This window comes from Nelusetta ayraudi, unplaced genomic scaffold (assembly GCF_046127955.1).
Source record: "Nelusetta ayraudi isolate G7.1 ecotype Tasmania unplaced genomic scaffold, CSIRO-AGI_Nayr_v1 ptg000122l, whole genome shotgun sequence".
NCBI classification, from domain to species: domain Eukaryota; kingdom Metazoa; phylum Chordata; class Actinopteri; order Tetraodontiformes; family Monacanthidae; genus Nelusetta; species Nelusetta ayraudi.
Genome location: NW_027466172.1, coordinates 351495 through 367703, shown reverse-complemented (window position 1 = coordinate 367703; position 16209 = coordinate 351495). Strand labels below are relative to the sequence as shown.

At 43.7% G+C, this 16209-nt stretch overlaps 1 protein-coding gene across 7 annotated transcripts in view; it reads left to right on the top strand.

Moving 5' to 3' along the window:
- Positions 1 to 16209, top strand: part of dntt (deoxynucleotidyltransferase, terminal) — a 100385-nt gene that overhangs the window by 21060 nt on the left and 63116 nt on the right. For all 7 annotated transcript variants that reach the window (XM_076050104.1, XM_076050099.1, XM_076050098.1 and 4 more), the window contains exons 4-6: positions 10272 to 10442; positions 14300 to 14371; positions 14583 to 14706. In XM_076050104.1, coding sequence (XP_075906219.1) covers positions 10272 to 10442; positions 14300 to 14371; positions 14583 to 14706 — 367 coding nt within the window. The remainder of the gene's footprint in view (positions 1 to 10271; positions 10443 to 14299; positions 14372 to 14582; positions 14707 to 16209) is intronic.

The following is a 16209-nucleotide window of genomic DNA, read 5'->3' as shown; positions in this document are numbered from 1 at the left end:
AAAAAAAATCTATTTTTTTTTTCCACACCAGTGCTCTTTTGCCCACCTGAGGCAACTGATCTTCAGCAATATTTTTTTCTGCCAAATTCTGTTCTGCTCTAATTTGGAATGCGGGGGAAACATTATTCTGCAAACCGCGCCACGGTCTCCCTGGCACCTCTCACAAGCCACAATGGATGTGTCCTTCTGCCATCTGTTGGCAGGTGCGGGAGCGAGGCACGAGGCGAGGCGAGGCGAGGCCCACGGTTTACACACACAGGATGAGGAAGTGGCAGCTAGTTTGGATGAGCATGAGATAAAATGGGGGACGAAGAGGAGGGGGTTATGTTGCATTTAGAGTGCGGACTGAAAAAGGGAAATGGGTTGAAGGTAAAAACACTGCAAGGAAATTTTGCTTCTCCTGCTCTGAAGGTGGCTGGCAGAGGCTCTGTAGCCTATCCCAGCTGCTCTGACTGGGAGGCGGGGTTACATCCTGGACAATTTACCACTGAGACAAGCAACCGCCTGCTCTCACTCACGTTGACAGTTAGTTGCAAGTTAGTCTGACTTGCAAAGTGAGAGGAAACAGGAGGGAACTCACTCAGGCAGTGTGTGTGTGGGGATTGACAATGCCATAAAAATTACCCAGTAAAAATTAAAATACGGCGACACGGTGGCGCAGTGGTTAGCGCTGCCGCCTCACAGCAAGAAGGTCGTGGGTTCGATTCTGGGGACCGGGCCTGGGCCCTTTCTGTGTGGAGTTTGCATGTTCTCCCTGTGTCTGCGTGGGTTCTCTCCGGGTTCTCCGGCTTCCTCCCACAGTCCAAAAACATGCATGTGAGGTCAATTGAACACTCTAAATTGTCCGTAGGTGTGCATGTGAGTGTGAATGGTTGTCTGTCTCTATGTGGCCCTGTGATGAACTGGCGACTTGTCCAGGGTGTCACCCTGCCTTCGCTGCTAAGACAGCTGGGATAGGCTCCAGCAGACCCCCGTGACCCTGAACAGGAATAAGCGGGTATAGAAGATGGATGGATGAAACTAAAATATAAAGCAACACTAGAAAACGCCTTTTGAAACTGCCACCTTTCCCAAAACATCTGGGAACCGAGAACTGGGAAACGCTGCTGGTAGAAACAGCACTCATCAACTAGTTAGTCAGTTTCATTCACGCGCAGCCCGCTGTAGAAAATCCAGATGAGTCCTTTGGGTATGAGTGTGCGTGAAGACTCATCCTTTCCAACGGTGTCTCATTTTGACTCGAAGCCACATTTTAGGGAGGGAATACGAAATCGGATGGCGACCATGCAAACCATCGCCGCACTGTGACACACGTGTCTTTGCGTGGGAGTGAGAAGCCCCTGCGATGAGCTGAGAGTTGTATGAAGAGCAGCTTACCGGGGGCCTGCGAGGCTATTTTTATGGAGGACCTTTTATTTGTGTTAAACCTTCTAGTGAAATTAAATTTAAATAGTTTGTGTGCACGTGCGTGCCGAAATTCACCCTCCCCTCCCCCACCCCATGGCGCGAGGTGAGTGGGAATGAGCGTGCACATTTCTACACATGCGCAAATATGTAGAGATGAGCCCCCACCCATCCTGCCGCACCTCTTTCCACACCATCAACAGCACAATCAGACCCATATTTATGGCCCTTATATGCATTTAAAAAGAATGATGATGTGCCTGTTTTCTATAGGTTCTCTTTTTCATCTTGGGTAATGCTACAAAAAAGTAAAAGAGAAAAACTCTACAGTGGCAGCGCAATGCTAATTATTTAAATTGTTAACACACCACCATTTCTGGCCGCTCGACTGCAACCCGAGTTGCCGCTGAGGCAGACGGCAACAGAACCTGCAGACACAGGATCCGATCCTCTGGATGCTGCGGTGCATAATGCAGCGCTAACAAGAAGGAGGCGAGCTATTGATCCATAGCGGTAAGGCTCCTTGATCTGTCCTGCCGCATCCTTGATTTGCAATCTGCAGTAATGATGCACGTATACAATATACTCACATTTTCCCAAAATGATCAGGCATTTGCTAACGAGCTGGGGTCATTTTTGCATTCATAAATCAACTTCTCATCGCAGATTCGGCGCAGCTAACGCTGAGATCAGTCGTTGAATCGACCTCGGAGTCAAGCCGGCTCTGCTCTCTCACCTGCCTGCGTCTGCGGTGTCTGGACTGCGGCCAAACGCGGCTCTCGCTGCTGCTCCCTTCATTCAATTTGTCAATAAGCGAAGCCGGAAATGTTCATCCCCGTTTACCAGTGGATTGCATGTCGGTTTCTGGCATCAGAGTGACGGGCGGTGGCAGGAAGACACGTCTGAAAGCAGCGTTGTCCAAAGACGAACAGCACTTGTCAAAAAATAAATAAATAAATACATACTTGCAAAAAATGAGAAAAACATATTGTTGAAAGGGCTGCATAACACAACAAAAACACCCCATTCCGATCAACATGAGTAAAAATCAGAATGTTACTTATTTTTCAATAAGTTATATACAGCATACATACTTATTTTTTCATTTCATACTGCTCCTATGAGTTTATCCTATTTAAAAAGTTCTATATTTTCAGAATGTATGTCACAAGACAACTTTTTAGAACTACGCCCAGGGCTTTATGCATACTCTAACGTGACTTTTTTAAGACATTTCCCTTGCGTATGAGTTGAATTCTATGCGTTGTCAATGCAAGTTGGAGTTACTCAAAAATCACTGCAGCAGTTCAAATGAATTATTTGCAGAAATCCTAAAAAATTGGTTTTCTTTCCCTCCAAGAGAAGAGGGTAAGAACTTGAAGACAGCAGAGACAGATCTTTTTTTCTTTCTTTCTTGAAAGATTGCAAGACAACAGCTAGACATGCTTCCACTTTGTCTGAACCGTCACAACTTCACCACTGTGATCTGTTTTCACATGAAATATTCATATTTGCTATATTATTACGAATCCCGCGATTTATGTTGCGTTGACCTCCACGGTAGAGTGCGTACGAGAGAAGCAATGACAAAAAAGCTTGAATAAAAGTAGCTGGTACATAATCATAACTGCCAGATTAACTCGGAATTATGTTGCTGTTGCTCTTTAACGAATAAACCCAAGTAGAAGTTAGACGCCCCTGGTGTTAGTTTTGTGCAGTGCTGCTTAAATAAAACAGCATTGGTTTTTCAGAGGGTGAAGAGTAAAAGAAACAACAAAACACAACTCAAAATATCCATGTCACATTAATGCAAGTATGTTTTTTTTGTTGTTTTTTTTATTTAAGAACGCATGCATCCACCATGAAAGATTTCATTCTTGACCTTTGCAAATTCTTCTTTTTAAGGTCACCGCAACCGTCCGCTTCATCAAGCACGAGGCATAAGGTTAATTTGAACATCCAATCCGCATCTGCTTTTGCATTTTGCGTGGTGGGATCTATTAACCGACGGTGCGGAAGCGCCGCAGGGAGGGGCGCCCATGCGCGGGAAGGACGAGAGGAAGCAGGAGGCGGCGGCAGAGTGGCGTCCGGATCGGGCAGGGGAAGCAGAGGATGAGCATCATCCCGGCAGCGGCACCCCGGCGAGCCGTCAATCACACGCAGGCGGCGGCGGCGGCGGCGAGAGGGCCGGCTTCTTTCCGGGGCGATGCGCTATTGATTTATTCATCCCTGCCTCCTCTGTCTTGTCTCACCATCGCTGCCTCGCACTCCTTCCCTCCCGGAGCACTCCTCTCTGCCCTCCTTCAAATGCCCAACGCCCATTCCTATTCACACCGCGCACTTCCCCCGCTCCCGCTGTCTCGAGTTGACTGCGCCCGGAAAATCCGCCTCGTCTTTTGAGCGTACACACACCACACACACACACACACACACACACACACACACACACACACACGCGCACGAACGCAAAACCTGCACAAAACTCTTTTTCTTTATCCGCTTAGCCGCGAATCTTCTGCTGTCATAATTTCACCCTAAGCCTGGCATCCACCGACACAAAAACAATTGTGGGTCTCGGCTGATTGACACGCTACACTGGTGTTCTTATATTTAGTTATTTCTTTCTTTCTTTCTTTACTTATTTTCGCATGTTTTTGAGTGATAGGCAGACACACATACCTATGCGCACACCCGCTGACATGCGATATCCCCCACTCAAGGACGCGGGGTTTGCCAAAGTGACAAGTGCAGGAAGTGCAAGATAAAACAGGAGGGGGAACTGAAAAAGAGATAAAGTTCCCGATTTTCATTCCCCAACTACCCAGCGTGTGGATGGACAGCGTGGATGAGGAGACGGACGGCGAGTACGGGGGAGCGCTGAGGCTCAAGTGCGTTCGCACCGACTCCCTCCGCCGCCCTGTGACGTTAACCCTTCCGACTTTCAAAGGTTGGCAGGGCAGAGTTTAAGGTTTGGCTGGCTTGCAGTGCATTGTGTACACACTCACAAGGCATTGTAATGCATTCACACCGGCGGATATGACAAGTTTGTAAGCCCGGCGGTGCCTTGTGGAGGAATTTGAAGTCATGGGTTGTGTATCACATTATAGCCATCGGCCATAAAAACAATCTGACATGCTGGAAAACATGGCCAGATATCAAAGCTAAAATTCCATAATAGAAAACAACCCATTGCTGTGGATGTATAAAACATTGTGAGTGATCAGATGATCGCATTACATCAGATTACATCAGTCACCACTTCAACGTAAACCAAATTGGACCTTGTTAAATGTTGTCTTGTGTGACTATGAGCATTTAGAACATTTTTTGTAAAGTATCAGAAATGCATAATAATGCATTATACAACAGACCTTTATAGAGAGTGTTACCTTGTGTTTTCTTGTCCATGAAAGGTGTCTGAATCTGATTAACACTTTCAATTTAATGTTAAAAGGCCCTTTGATTTTTACCCCTTGTAAACATTTCCCTTGACAAACGTTTTACGGCCCTACTTAATGTGAGAGAGAGGGAGGGAGAGAGAGAGAGAGAGAGAGAGAAACTCATTAAAATAAGTTAGCATTAAAACCCCAGATAAGCGGTCATCAGTGATGAATCAAAATGCGTCTGGATGCCGTTAATCGTGCTGAAATGCCTCTCAACAGGATGGGTGACCTGCATCCGTGGTGCCTCTCCGCGCACACGCAGAGGCAGACACGACTCGCAGGCATGTCCAGGATACATGGTGGTGGGGGGTAAATCGTTGCTTTATATCAATGTCTACGCACGGCCAAGTCCCCCCCTACCAGCCTCAAATCATTATTAATTAGATAACTATATATATATATATATATATATATAAAAAAAAAAAGAAAATACAAAAAAACCAAAAACAACTTTGGTTGATTGTCCAGCCCGCAGCGCCGACTACATGCAGTTGGGTGACCGTGAACAGGAAGGGAAGGCACTTTGGCAAATACACTCGTTTGACTTCCGGCGGCAATAATCCCCGGCCTCTTGTGTAAAGCATGTCGGGCTGCTGGCAAAACACTGGCAATGTCACAGTGACGATTCATACTTTCTGCGTAGGCGAGAGGACACATTTATAAAGTAGACAGAGCTCTCTGGGCGGGAGCCAAAGCTTTTCATGCTCTCCAGTGGAAAACATCGACATTAATCTTTATTGGCTCTTACAAACTGCTGGAAGTCAGTTAAAAAAACAAAAACAAAAAACAAAAACACGATACAGTAGTATGCGGTGGTGGACAAAACGTTTTTGGACGCCTTACGTACCTGTGCTGCGCTAAGAATCAGTCTTTAGCCTCCAGTTGCGATTTATTTCAAGCTGCTCGTCCAGTTCACAACTTGATGACGTGCGTCGCAAAACAATGCAAGAGTACAAGACCTACAAAACGTAGCTTTCTTAGTCCCATTATCAACAAACAAACAACGTAATTGAGACCGGTTTGTGTGCCACTGATGCAGCCAAACGCACACACACAAAATTATCTGGCAAATATTGAAAGACAACTGAGTAAAATTTCAAGGGTGCCTGAAATCTTTTGTCGAAAAGCTGACAAGTGTTGTTTTACTAAAAGAAGTTCAAAACACAAGTGTTCTATATCAGGACTAATAAAAGATATCCTTGTTGTCTACATACCTGTGTGTAACTGGTCCAGACGGTGTGTCATATATCAACCCCGACCCGACCCCCATGATATTTTATACACAAGCAGGGTCAAGCACATACTCATCCTGTCCCATTGTTAATTCAAAACAACAATCGCCCACTTCAGATAAGTACATGATGAAATTTTCAATGGAGCAGAACGACTTGTTCGTACATTATAATGACTAACAGTCGTGCTTTTCACGTGTCATTGGTGTCTAGTACTTAATGGGATGGCCTCAGATTTATTCATTTTTTTCTCAATTTTTGTTTTCATCGTTTAGATTTGACTTTTAGTCGTTCCCGTTCTTCTCATTGAACACAAACAAACCCATTTGTACTGTTCTTCCCTCACCCTGTGAATCAATAAGAGAATCAATAGGGAATGGGATCAGTAAGCAGTACCGATGGAGGGAGTGAAATTGCTTAATTCCTATCAGTTCTCATTGCCACCCGTAGCTCGCTCGTAAGTTAAAAACAATGAGACTGGTAGCAGCACGCGAGAGTTAGCATAATGTAAGATCAGTTCAGCAGGTGACCTCAAGAGATTCTGTGCGGTGATAAACATGTTTTTAATTTAACCAAGCGCCTAGACATGACAAATCAGCGTGTACTTCTAACTCATGCTGCCCTCTAACAGCACCAGGCCCCTTGTTGGACGACTCTCATGTAGCATCCTGTGAAGAGGGACCTAGCTACATCTGTGTGTCTGTGAGAATGTACACGTGTGCGTGTGTGTGGTGGTGGGGGGGTTGGGTGGATGGTATAAAGAGCCGCGCTATTGCCATGTTTTCCTGTAAACGGGTCAGTGCGTCTCCTGGGTGAGCTGAGATGGAGTCTGCTGCTCAGTGACCTGAAGCTACATGTCCACACATCACTGCTGGCTGGTGGACTGACCTCGGCTCTGGGCTTGGCGGCGGACAAGGTCTAAATGTGGCGGTCTGTCTGAAACTCTGGCCACCGCGGTCATGCCGCCAGGATCGGTCTCGGCTGCAGAGTCTTACAGCTTCTGGGTGTGTTCACACCGGCTCTTTGTGACTGAACTCCTGAAGTCCCTTTAGAAACGGTGTGAAACGCGTGATACAACCGATGCAAGTCAAGGAGGCCAAATTTTGTCTGCCAAAAAACGGAGGTCAAGTCACCTGATACGGGAAGCAGTCTATGTTGCAGGGCATTGTAGGTAACGCAACCAAAATAAAAACCAGAAGAAGCAGTTAAACCTGGATTTGAGCAAGGTGAACGCTTTTATAGAAACAGATCAGATTAAAAGTCCCCCCCTACTGCCGGTAGACACGAGTAAGAACAATGTTTTCATCTTTGCCCCACTTTATTTCCTCTATTCTTGTCTTCTCCCTCAGAAGGTTCTTAAAGCAGCACCCCGGCAGTGTGGCAGTGTGGAAGCAAGCTCAATGTTGCAAATCCGATCAATCCCAATTGCCATTCGTTCCTAATAGATTTTTGAGTGTGAAAACAAGCTAATTTAGTATTTGTGTTTCAGACGTTGGTGTTTTGTATTGTGTGGTCTTTCGCTGCCGTCTATTTCTATCATGGTCTTTCCTAGAACCAGGGACGGGACTTGAGAACCAATTGTTTTGTTGTTTTGGAATCGGTGCCCACTGGCTCGGTTTCTTTTTTTTTCTTTTTTTTTATATTTCGTTTGCACGCTCGCGTAACGATTCCGCTCGATGATCTTGTTTTCCGAGCGCAGCATTCTATTACTTTGCAACAATGTGATGTGTTTCATGCCCTCAGTACCTATTGATGTTGTTGCTAACAACAACATTTGCAATTTGTCTAATGTTGAACGTCGTAACGTTATTCCCCTCAAGATTGTAGCACTGTCATGTTGTGTAAAACTTTTTTTTTTTCGCTTTATAAATAGAAAAGCAACCGTGCTATTATTTTTATCTGCCAAACTTTTTTGGGATTTAAGGTTTAAGCTGCATATAAAAGGAGCACGTTCAGCACTTGCAAATGTTTCACAATAAAATTTAGCGAACATTTGTTGTTGCTTTATGTCAACGTCACAATATAATAATAATAATAATAATAATAATAATAATAATAATAATAATAATAATAATAATAATGATCACGCCAACAGAATGGCACCGTCAGAGGCCCCACTTCCCCACACTTCCACTAGACCCTGTGAAAGAGTTAAAAAAAAAGAACGTTTGTGTAATATTGACAGCGTGCTTGTCCAGGTATGTTCAGCTCAGAGCACCTGTGGGGTTTTATCTTCTCTGTCAAGCTTTCTTTTCCTTTTTGTCACTTTCCGTGTGAAGAAAAGAGGGCAAGGCGATGAATGCCTCCCAGGAGAAACTGAAAGCTCGTGGCGTTATTTGAATAATAATTGCCTTTTTCCGTTGACAGCCCCGATTTGGAAATAAAAAAAGCCAGAAATTATATGAAATATCTATGAACTCATTGTTGCTTTTGGGTAAGGTCTTTTTAAGGTAGTGGGTAAATTAACTGATCGTCTTTTACAATGTGCATTTTTAATCTTTTTAAATAGCTTGAAACCTTTTTTCCTCCATTGTTGTTCTATTTTCCTTATAAAAAAATGATCAGACAGCCAAAACTATTTGTGTAGGTTCTTCCATTAAGCCAATAAAACTGGCTGTATTATTTTGAGGGTAACTACGTGACAGTAGCACATCCAACTGAAAAAAACAACAACAAAAAAACGAAACAAAACAAAAACAATGCAATTGTCACATTTCATTATGTGCACAATGACACAAGATGTGTAGGAGTTTTGGCAGGGCGAGTTCTTGGAAGATTTTTGGTGCTTGCGCGCTTGAGGCCTAACATTATGCGCTTCAGTGAAATAATTGGATCAGGAAACCTATGCATGTACTGTCAGATTCCCTTTGCTGAGGAAGTTCTTCTTCTTCTTCTTTACTTATTTATAGGCCCACTGTACTAAATGCCTTTTTGGTGAGAATCCACAACTTATTTTGGAGAAAGATTTTCAGAAAGGTATTGCCCATCGGAGTTCTATGTGCCTTTGATGAGGCACAATTCTGCCCTCCTCTCGATCGGCCTGCCTACACCAAAAGGTTTTTCAAAAGCTATTTGAGTTCATATTTATTCTTCTCTCCCTTTTCTGTTGCCCATGTAAAAATACTACCCGTTCATTAAAACCCCAAGAGGCGATGCACATGATGACGATGACGAGACGTGTTTTCTTCCACTCGGTTCCACTTGCCAGGTGGCCCAGGTGAACGTGATACCGAATGTTCAGCTGCGGGGCTGATGTTAGAGAGTGTCACGCTGACATCGCTTCGTCACGCTTCACTCGCTGGCGCCGCATCGGAAAAAAACAACACGAGTGTCTTGTCACGCACTGATCAAAGCTCAGGTTTTTTTTGATTGTGAGAGACTTTTTCCTGCAAGAAAGCACAGCAACAATGATTAGCTGCTCTCTCGCAAAATGCTGCACTACCTCTGTCGGCCAGTCATTAGCAATATCATTAAGAGATTGCACTATTCATTGGAATCTGCATCTTCATCTCTACTTGCAGGGAAAAGCTTGCACTCATAAACACTGTTGAAGAACCAAAATGGTCAGTGGTACTCTCAACAACAAGCTGAAAGACATTGAAGTTTCATTTAGAGCTGCATATGACATACTGGCCATTTCTCATAAAGGATTCTCAGATTTTGCATAAAAAAAAAAAAATCTCATACATCTCCACAGTCATTCCATTTACAGTGGCGGTTTTGAATGCAAATTTACGGGACTAATTTTGCAGTGAACCCTTTGCAGGGTCCCTTCTAGACTCTTTCGTTCCACAACTGAAGCCCCATTCCTCATTCTGTGGCAGCCTGTTGTAAGCATTTTTTTCCCTCCCAACAAAAGGAAGTTCCTAGTGTTCTCAAGCCTTCACTGTCTCTGTCCAGTCACCCGGAAGAAAAATGCTGCATGTCCTACTGTAAAGTGACAGGGACACGGGCAGGGAGGAGCGGTAAAGGAGCTAGGAGGAAGCGGCAGGGAGTTCTGGTTTCCTGCACGGGTCGTTGCATCTGACATGTAAATGAACACCTGACATGTTGCAGTTGTGCTGCCCCTCCTCGGCTGAATCGCCTCTGCCCTGTTTAAAGAAGTCGCGAGTCATGTCGCGGGGGGCCTGCCCGATAACGCTCAACGTCTCGCAGGTAATATCCGTATTCATACCTCCACTGTCTCTTCCAGGACGCCTTCGAGGTGCTCGCGGAGCGCTGCGAGTTCAATCAGATGGAGGGTCGCTGCCTGGGCTTCAGGAGAGCCGCGTCCATGCTGAAGAGTCTCACCTGGCCGGTGCGATGCCTGGAGGCCACTCTCAGCCTGCCGTGTCTGGGGGACCATGCCAAGGCAGTCATGGATGTAAGGCCTGGGGGGAGGTGGGGGAACAAAAATAACAAACCCTGAAACTGTCAGTCGTTGAACATTTGCCAGGAATTGCATGCAGTCATCAAAAAAAAAAAAAAAAAAAGCCTAGTTTGGGCTGCTGAACCAAAATAAGTGCAGGCACTTATGCACAAGTTTCTGACAACGTTGCTGGAGAGCAAAGTTTGGAAAAAGCCGACACTGACATTTTTTGAACATGAAGTGAGCGCAAATGATAAATAATGCACTGTTGATGACGATGCATTACCTCTATCAGCATCCAACTTTCAGGCCTCTGGGGTTTTTTTTTTGTAATGCTCGTCCGGGCTTTTGATTCCTTTCAGAATTGAAAGGAATAACAACTTTTAGCGAATTTGATATGTGTGTTTGTGAAATTTGAAACCAAAATGTATATGGTGACATTCTAAATGAAGGTTACACTTAACAACTTTGAAAGAACAAACACCAAAGAGTGACAGTAATCCACCCATAATGGATGTGTAAGGTAATACAATTCATTAAAGTTTACAGAAATGTTTCAAAGTTTGTTTTTCAGTCGTGTTAGCATAAGTTATGTAATGTCAATAAGCTCCCTTTATATCCATTTGATAGTGTCGGAATCTATGCAATCAGCTGTAAAGTCAGGCAATACTCCCTGGTGCGTTGTCAACATCAAAAAAGCAGAAGAAAACAACAAAACCAACCCAGAAAAAAAAAAAAAAAACAGCAGCACATCTTAGTAACACCCGTGTAATTTAGAGTGCAGGAATATATGATAGAACACTTATCGGTTCTATCCGTCTCTGCTCAACGGAGGCTTATTGTTGCACCAGAGCTACACCAGAGGTCACTGTGGATGCACTCAACGTTGGGTTTGTTTTGGCACAACTACGACATCTAGTGGTAAAGTGGCATGGTCCGTAGCACCTTTAAAATAAAAAATCTAGTCATGACTGATGTCTGGCAGTCATCTGCCGTCCTCATCGTGATCTAATGGTCACTACCATCAGTCGTCATTTACGCAGTCACACATTTGCTTACTGTGAATAATGAACATATTTAACAAATCCCCTGCAAGAGAAAAAAACTCAAGAGGAAAGGGCTGAGCACCAAAACCGCGACTTTAAAAAAAAAACCCTGTAGATTTCAGCTTCGCTTTAATCACACGATGGACCACCGAAAAGGAAAAAAATAGTGAACAATCGCAAAGTGAGCACATGTGGAACTCTGGAAGAGTGAAACATGATCTCAGGTCCTTGAAGTTGTGTGAATGTGTGTCTTTCGAGTGTGTTTTGTTGAGCTGAGTGTTTGTCAATCGCCCTCTCCTAACAAAAATAATCTGCACAAATGTGCTACCCGGAGGCGGCATCGATCTGGAGCCACGTCTCACAAAACCCCCTTCACGTGTGATCGACGTGGAGTTCGGCCTTTCGGCTTCATGTCAGAGAGACTTTTAGAAGCCGTAGATACACACGGGCAGACGCTCTGACAGGTGTCGTCTGGAAGGGAGGGTCGTTGTTGCGCGTAACTCCGCAATCATCCTCTCACCTGTGGTCGCAGACATGGCGGCACGTTGTCAGGAAGTGTCAAGGAATGTTTACTCGGGAAGATGACGGGGTCCCTGCTCGGAGAGCAAGGTGAGCTCTTCGGTCCACCCCTCCGACACATTAAGCCCAGCATACACGCTGGCTGGGTGTCAGAGCAACTTTGGAAACCTGTCAAACCTGTCAATGCCGAGGGGCTTTCATTAAACAACAACAACAACAAAAAAAAACAGTGTCCAAGGAGACTGAATTAGACTGCCACAGGAGTGACCTCTGCCAGTAGCCCCTTCACGATTGAGACACACCACCACCGGTGCTTTCTTCTTTTTTTTTTTTCTCTTTACTTTTCTTTTCTTTACACCATCTTCTCTTTAAAGAGAGATCAAGGCACAAAACAAGAAAATGACATGACAGAATAATAAGAAAAAAAAAAACATGACGTGAAAAACCGAACAGAGTAAAAAACAAAACGCTTGATATGCCTGTGAACATCGGAGTGACGCTCTGTCAGTTACGACTGAACCCCATGCTGCTCGCTGAGCATCCAAAGTGGAGAGGAGATTTAAACCTACTGACATAAAAATCTAGGCGCACTGGGGCACAGTCAGGCATGCATAGTGAGTATCTTTGTGTGTGTGTGTGTGTGTGCGTATCTCCCTCCCCCATGGAGCCATATCCTTGCGTTTGAGGTTGGCCTTAGCTCCAGGGTTGTAAAGCAGAGGTGGATGCATCGCTGAGCAGTGAAGGCTGCTTCAAACTGCTCTGCACTCTCACTGTGGATCCTGGGTTCACTGGCTTATTGAAACTAAATGTCACTCCGACATGCACAACTTTAAAAGGGAACGACGGTTCAGCATGAAAGAAAAAGAACAAAAAAAGGATGTTTTTCCTCCATAGTTTGCTGCTGTTATTTTGTTTTAGAGGATTTTGTCAATTTTTCCTTTTAAAATTCAAAAATCTTTTGAAATGGAATCCCTTTCACCAGCCCTGTTGCTTATCTCGTTGTAAAGATATACAACATTACGCAGAAAATATTTTATTTATTTAATTTCAATTATATTATTCTTTTTTTTTTTTTTTTTTACATGATATCTGCCACTGGCAGTGTAATATATTTAATGTTATCCAAGTTTCAGTGAGACAAGAATACATTTCTTTCTCTTTTCTTTTAGCTGATCCCTTCAGTGGTGGCCACGGCCAATCATCTGCCTCTGTATAACCATGTCCTCCACATCCTCGTTTCTTCACCCAACTAACCTTATGTCCTCTTTGACTACATCCATAAAGCTCCTCTTTGGTCTTTCTCCAAGCCTTCTGCCAGGCACTTCCAACCTCAGCATCCTCCTACCGATACATTGATGGTCCCTCTGCATGTCTCCGCCCGGACTCTCCGGCTTTAACTCGAAGATGTCCAAATGCATGCGCCGTCCGTCTGAAGTTATCACCATTCCAACTAAAATCAGTTTCAGCTTTGTTAAAACACATTGCGTGCACTAAATAATCATTCTCTCTGCCCGATATTTTGCTTGTTCTGTCAGAAACGCTTGAATCTGCTTGTTCATTTTCGGCAAACCACTAAATTGCAGAAACAACCCTCATGACGCTTGCTCGGTAGGTCAGTGTGCGCGCAAACCCTTACTAATTCTGGCCCATAGATCTCCCAGTAGAATAAAGAACAAAGGAAAGTGTCCCTTATGTTAACCTGTTTGGAACCCTGCAATTGTTGAGACGACTTTGCTGTTTGATAGTATGAACATGTATGTATTCCAACAACATACCTTATTACCTCACTGATGAGAGGGCACTGGACTGAACGAAATAGCATCTCTAAAACACCTCAGCATGCGCACAGTCAGGACACCTACAATGAACTCACAATTTTAGAGAGAACTGTTGCGGTAAAATGCACAAAATCCACAAACAAACAATACAGGTGCTCATTACCAAGACTATCAGCTTTCCCAATTTCCCAGTGGAAGATGGCCAATATTAACCAGATAATTGTTTGAGTTCATGGCTTCACATAATAAAGACAGTTAATGCGGCCTTCGTGACCAGCAAATTAGCGGTACTCTGCTGAGGGCGGCAAACAGTCTAACAACAGCCAAAGTTGTTTCAAGGAAAACAATGGAAGTGGTTCACAACATTGGAACGGATTTGCTCACGAATGCCACAAAAGCCCAGTTTCCAAAGTTCCCAATTAGCAGTGAGACCTGGTTATCTGTTAATTGCTGATGGATCAGGAAAACATTCCTCTGCTGACACTATTGGTGTGTTTTTTCCCCCACCCAATTCTTTCATGTTTTGCAGGAGATACTTCAATATGGCCGCTCGTTTGAAGTTGAGAGACTGCAGTCTGATGAGAGGTATCAAATGCTGAAGGTCAGTAGGTAGAAACATGTCTAATTTCTTATTTTTCTCATTCTCAAGCTTCCAAAAAAAAAAAACAGTGCCACGAAATCCATTTGCATCTTCTACCTTTTAAGTATGTCGAGCTCTTCACATCTTTCAATGCTGCGGTAATTCTTCTGTGAAGGGCCCGTCATTTCAGAGCGCGCCTTCTTGATTGCATCGTTTCTTCATTTCCCGCCAGCTGTTCACAAGTGTGTTTGGGGTTGGACCCAAGACGGCTGAGAAGTGGTACCGCCTAGGACTGCGCTCCTTCGGTGACGTGATGGCAGACCATACTATTCAGCTGAACCGGATGCAGCAAAATGGTACATCAATATCCCGCTGTCTCCCCTCTGCCACTCCACAAATTATAGACCAAAAAACAACAACAAAAAAAACACTCTGTAAGGTGGCCCATATGCATTCCTTAACTGGGTTGCATATGTTAGGATGTGCCTGTAATACGCAGGGGGCTGACATTAAAAACAGTATGGAAAAGGCAGCGGGGTATTTCTTTTTTTAAATAGAAATCAATGAATCATAGCAGGGAAAGTGAACGCCGGTTGTGAAATTCCCACAAGCTCTCATCATCCAGTTGAGCGGAGAATGGGGGAAAATGAGCAGTACTGACTGAAGCAGAGTTAAATTATTTTTCCTGTGTTGGGGGTAATAGTGGGGAAGTACTTTTTGGTCTCAAATGTCCTTTGGGAGTAATTTCTCACTGCTTCTGTCATATCTTTAACTAAAAGACAAATGTTAGTTCCACATTTTCAAGTTAACCCTATATTAGGCTTTCATTAAAACAATTGGATATTTAAAAACATAATTTCTAAAATGTCAATAGCAGATACAAGAAAACATTTTTCCATGAGTGGCTATAAAAAAATTATTTAGTTTTATGCAAGAAAAAAAGTTTCTATGCCCAGTTTTGGAATGCAGTTTCTTTAAAGATGTGCTGGGGAGATTGCGATTGTCCAAGGGCTGTTCCTGGTCCTGTGGCAACATTTTGCCCCCGTCTGTGTTAGGATATAGCAGTTTTTGTACAGAGAGCTGTTTAAACATGGCTTTGATCTGTGCTGGTTTTGATCTGCAGCTTGTGGTTAAGGTCTCAGAGGGTGGTGTCTGGTTGCTTCGGGCGACTCACATCACAAGGGTTTATCGTGTTGGGAACATGAAAGGGTTAAAGAGTGGGCAGAATCGTGAAGAATGGTGTGCAACCATCAAACATAGTATAAAAACTGTACTCATCACAGTAGTTATGGCAGGGACCCTGTGAATTAAAAAAGATGTTAACGTGAAATACAGTCCTTTTTTGGCCAATCTTTATTAATGATGAAGAATAATTAAAGAAGTGATAGTTGGGTGGATTTTAGGGTTGCACATCTCTCCGTGATAAACGATTCGGTATGCATCTAGATAAACAGGCTACGATTCGAGTCAAAAACACGATATCCTTTTATTATAGACTGATTTGATACAAATCGATTCGATGCATACGTTTTGATGCTATGATAAATATTTTTTGTGCATATTTTATTAAATATTATTATTGTTAGTGGATATTCTTATCAAAAAAGACCAAATATCCCAAAGCATTGTGCCTCTATGGCAAAAACATACAAACAAAACGGAACAACAAAATTACATGTCAGTGTATTTATTTTTAAACGCTGACCAAAAAAGGTAACACAAGTGCAATATCTTAGCCTGGGCAATAAGCATCAGGGCTTTAGAGGATTGTTGTTGGACTATAAATTATTTTTGGAATTGATGGTGAGTAAATGACTGAGGCTGTGTGAGCCAAATGCAGTGATTTATTTTAGCGTGAC